This window comes from Orycteropus afer, unplaced genomic scaffold (genome assembly GCF_000298275.1).
Source record: "Orycteropus afer afer isolate SDZICR_OR568_19922 unplaced genomic scaffold, OryAfe1.0 scaffold00065, whole genome shotgun sequence".
Taxonomy (NCBI): Eukaryota; Metazoa; Chordata; class Mammalia; order Tubulidentata; family Orycteropodidae; genus Orycteropus; species Orycteropus afer.
The window spans coordinates 6268695-6273598 of record NW_006921652.1 but is presented as its reverse complement, the minus strand read 5'-3'; the positions used below and the strand labels follow the sequence as shown (position 1 = coordinate 6273598).

Here is a 4904-nt window from a genome sequence, read left to right as displayed (position 1 = left end):
AAAGAAAACAAAAGAGGCTTATGCCTAATACTCTTGGCACAGATTCATAACATTGTTTTAAAGGGAATAGACCCTCTTGAAAACTCTGAACTGGTCTGTATCAAAGGTTAAATTAGAATCTCTGCTAAAAAATCAAGAGGCAGTAAACTAGCCAATACTGTGACGAGACTGAAAATGTGTTCTGGCACATTTAAAGGAGATTGAAGGCCAAAACTTAGCCCAGGAAGGATACTAGCAGAACAACTGGAGGCACTTTAACCTCCATGAGTATTAGAATCACAGGAGGTTTTGGTTATTAAGTAGGAAGGACTTCAGAGACCTCCTAGTTCAATTGTGTTTTTCAGAAGCTGTTCCTGAGACCCAAAGTGGGTGAACAGACCACACAGCCTGCTATATCTGCTTAAGACACACAGGGAAGGGCAAAGAGGTTTCAGTGAACAATGCTGTGCAGGTGAACATCAAGCATTAGGTTAATTACATTCAGAATACCCCACAGAAAACAACTTCCCATTCCTAGGCCCTTTCTTGTTGATTTGTCACAGAAGTGGACAGCTGCTGGGCTGAGCCTATCTGTGGGGCTTCCCCAGGAGGGTGGGGAGAAGCTGCAGGCATCCCCTCACTTCCCAGTCCTGGAGACTGCCTGGATGGCTTTGATCCACTCTGTGCGCTCCTTGGGGGTGGCCGCTTGCAAGAAATAGTGCACCTCATCAGCCGTGATGATCTCAAAAAGATTCTCTTCATCACTCTTCTTGCCTGGTGAGAGAGAAAGAGAATGATAGTGCCCAGGGATGCCAGAGAGGCCACCAGGTCCACCCTCCCTCTGTAAGTAACAAAATCCTGGTTTTTTGAGTGCTCTAAGAAAATTAAATATGTGCTTTTCAAGAGCACAAACTATATGATTTGATTTATATAAAGAACAAAACCAAGAGAAACTACTTGATGCTGCTAAATGTCAGGAGGTGGGATAGTGACTAGAGGAGAGCAGAAAGGAGGCATTTCAGTGTTGGACATATTCCATTCTTGATCTTCTAGGCCTGGTTAGATGATGCATTCACTAACGAACATTCATGACGATGTACTACTATTTTCTGCATGGATACTATACTTTGATAAAAAGAAAACGAATGTAATAGGAAAATAGTTACATGGTTTTTAAATGTGCCAATATTGTATAATCATATCTATTGTATGATTATAATATACTGTATATAATATTTATATAAAAAGCTAATATGATCATGTGTAGATAGTTTCAAGAAATCATGTAAAACCCTGAAGGAGAAACATTTTCTTTTCATGGTTTATAAGCAAACAAAATTTCTCACCTTTGCACACCAGTGATGTTTAAGAAAGTAACTCCCTTCATTCTCTGCTAATCTAAATCAAGAGGTAACCCTAATATACTGGGGGACGGGAGCCCCAGACCCACCACTACTACCACCAGTGTAGCGTGAAAACTGGTTTTTATCAAAGGCTAAGTTAGAGTCTCTGCTGAAATATAAAAGGCAATAAGCTAGCCAATTCTGTGAGACAAGCCTTAAACATTGGTTTCAAATTAAAAAGCAATATGCTCCCTTTCCCAAAACTAAAACATAATCAATCCGTGGGGAAGGGGTGTGGGCAGAGTCAGGGGTAGTTAGATTCCAGGCTTTTTGCAGCTACAGTGTTTACCTGTGAACCTATAGAACACCACACCCAAAATAGTATGATAAAATAGAACACCACACCCAAAATAGCATGATAAAATCAAGGTTTGGGATATTTAAACCACATCTTCCCAGTGACATCACTAATCACCAGCACTTGAAAAGTCAGTCTACATAAGCATGGTTATGCCCTGCACCAAATCATTGACTTATCCTCTAGAAGGGACTTCAAGGTCCTCTAGTACAACCCACTTGTTTCTAGAGGAGGAATGAAGTCCCAAAGGAGTCAGGTGATTTGTCCAATACCATATAGCTAACTTACTAGCACGCATCCAACTCTAACCCAGCTGCAATTTCCACTCACCAAACTGCACAAATGTTCCTTTTGTCTTGGGATATTTCCTGTCCTACGTATATAAAAGACTCCCTTTACAGAATGTAACTGCTCAATTATAGAAATCAGGAGATAATATTTAAACCAGTTGTGAGATGATAAGATTTTCTCAGCACTGCTCAAGGATTTACTCAAGACATCCACAAAGTCACTCCAACTCCCCAAGGCCCAGAGAACCAGGAGTTGGGAAAGAATAACTCTTGGTATCTCCAAGGTTCACAGACCGTAGACGTGTTCACACTGATGTCTGATTGAGTGCTATTGGTTTAGGAAGGAGCTCTGGTGGCATAGAGCCTAAGGCATTTGACTGCTAACCAGAAGGTTGATCCTTCAAATCCACCAGCCACTCTGTGGAAGGAAGACTGGGTGATCTACTTCCATAAAGATTTACTGTCTCATAAATACAAAGGGGGTCACCATGAGTCAGAATCAACTCACTGGCAGTGAGTTTTGTTTGTTTGTTTATGTGTGAAAGAAAGAGATGCCTCTCACAGAGGTTTATTCTTACCATCTGGGTTGCTTTCCACTGAAGTCACCACACAACCTCTCAAGTGAATTGCTCCCAGTGGTTCTTCGCCCTAGAGAAGAGAGGGTTGTTCCTCATGTTTCCAATGTACATTATTTGAGTATACCTCACCCAGTTGGTGCAGAAGCCACATAGACTCTCTCTGGTATAGCTCAGGCCCCCAGAATAAATAAGAGCAGAAGGAGATTAAAGGAAGCCTGTTTCAGATCTACAGTCCTTCCAGATCCTCAAGCCTCTACTTTAGTAGGGTCTGGGAGGTAGAATAAGAAGACTCAAATCAATCCAGGCTTCAAAACTGGAGGAATGGCAGGGGAGGTGAAGAAGCTGCTGTCACCACATCCCACTATCCCATTAATGAAATACATGTTTCCAGAGCTCATTGTTCCATCCAACTGATGTAGTAGTATAGTACTTCCAGGAGGAAATCAAAGAGCCGTGCACTGCAAACAGAGGCTGAGAACCAACTTGGACAGAATTATCTCTAGAGAATTGTCTTATTTTCTTAAGGAAAATCCTGCTCCTAAATAACTAAAACTCAAATTGCAGACTTAAGCAATGTTCTCATCCAAGTTGACATGAGAGAGGAATTAATCACTTTTTTGGATATTAAGCTAAGAGTAAATGTTAGACTGATATAGTACCCCCTGAACATATCAGATTGGGGTAAACAAAGAGACAAACAAAAATTGCATTGCACTGACTAAAGAAATGATAGTATAATGATATTTTCTTTCATATTTGATTTTATGTTGACCTCCAAGGTCTAAGATCTCAGCTTATAGCAATGAGAAAGAGTAGAAAAGAGTGGAAGAGGGAAACATAAGAAGTGAGAGAGTGAAGAGAGGAAAAGGATATCAACAGAGCGGAAAGAAGAGAGGGTAGCCCGGCTAATAAATGCAGTGGAGGCTCTTAGTCGAATGAATTTGTTCACCACAGAATCTTACCCCAGCAGGGTCATAGTAGTGTAGGTATGCTGGGTCTTCTCTCAAAACGAACTTCCTCACTTTCCAGTTTTTCCTCCTATGGCCCTGTATCCAGCACCAAAAAGAAAAGGAATGATGAGTTCCTAACATCGCTTTGTATGCATAGTAGCTACATAATATTCTTTCCTGAATTGAGTAAAGAAAGAAAAGATGAAATATAACTCCAGGAGAATCAAATTCCAACCCTATGTATGACGGGAGGCCCTGGGTGGTGCAAATGGTTAACATGCTTGGCTGCTAACTGAAAGGTTTGAGGTTTGAGTCTACCTAGAGGCAACTCCAAATAAAGGCCTGGCAATCTACTTTCCAAAAATCAGCCACTGAAAACCTTGTGGACAGTTCTACTCTGACACACACAGGGTCACCTTGAGTCAGAGTCAACTTGATGTCAACAGGTTACTAACTATATACAACATCCTATGTGAGTCAATGTGAGGAATACCAAGAGGTTTTAAGACATGGCCCTGCTCTTCCAAGAGTTTATAATCTATGTGCAAATATAAATTAGCAAATGCCAAAATAAAATAATTGGTATAGATGAAGGCTTTCAAAGGAATTAAATGAAGAATATGTAACTGTGGGCTTTGACTTCCACGAATCCATGTGGGACACACAGAATTTAAATGTGTGAGAAAGAAGAGTGAAAACAATCAATAACCAAAAAGCAAACTTGGGAATGCAAAAGACAAATCTGGGTATTGATAAAGAAGACCAGTCTGGCTAGAACATGGGATTAATGAAGAGCAGCAGACCAACGTTGGAAAAGTAGTCAGGGATTTAGGAAAAATACCAGGTGGGGGGTGTTGCTGATGGCTTTTTAGTAGCATTTGTTAATTTTAGCTAGGTTAATATGGGCAGTGTTCAAGATTGACTAGATTAAAGAGGAAAGGCAATAAAGTGAAAAGGAGGTCATTAGGGGGTGATTGCAGCAATCCAGGCACAAAACTATCAGGAACTAACCAGAGGTAGCAGCAACAGAAACAGAAAGAAATAGTGTCTGTGACAGACATGATGAAAAAAAGAACCAAACCTGGCCTTTCCCGGCAGCATTCAACCCTGACATTATGTACACTGTGAGTGTTGAAGGCAGGCTTTGTGTCTTGTTTATCTTTGTTTCCCAAGTGCCCTGCACGGTGCCTGGCACCTGGAAGTTGCTTACAATATCTTTGTAATTGCTTACTTTTTTCAATAACCTTATAGTTGTTTTTTTTTTTTTTTTTTTAAAAAAAAGAAAAATGACACAAGCCTGATTCTATAATTTTCCATAGAAAATTCAAATGACTTAAATAACTCCAGAAGACAAAAAGTAAATTATTAGACTAGAAGATATATATTTTTCATTTCTTATCAATATG

The 4904-nt window shown here is 40.1% G+C and overlaps 1 protein-coding gene across 1 annotated transcript in view; it reads right to left on the bottom strand.

Moving 5' to 3' along the window:
* Positions 1–616: 616 nt before the first annotated feature.
* Positions 617–4904, bottom strand: part of PLEK (pleckstrin) — a 33316-nt gene continuing 29028 nt past the window's right edge. Inside the window, exons 7-9 of the mRNA XM_007940079.2 lie at positions 3511–3594; positions 2549–2618; positions 617–753 (exon numbers count right to left, since the gene is read on the bottom strand). Of these exons, the coding sequence (XP_007938270.1) occupies positions 617–753; positions 2549–2618; positions 3511–3594 (291 nt within the window). The remainder of the gene's footprint in view (positions 754–2548; positions 2619–3510; positions 3595–4904) is intronic.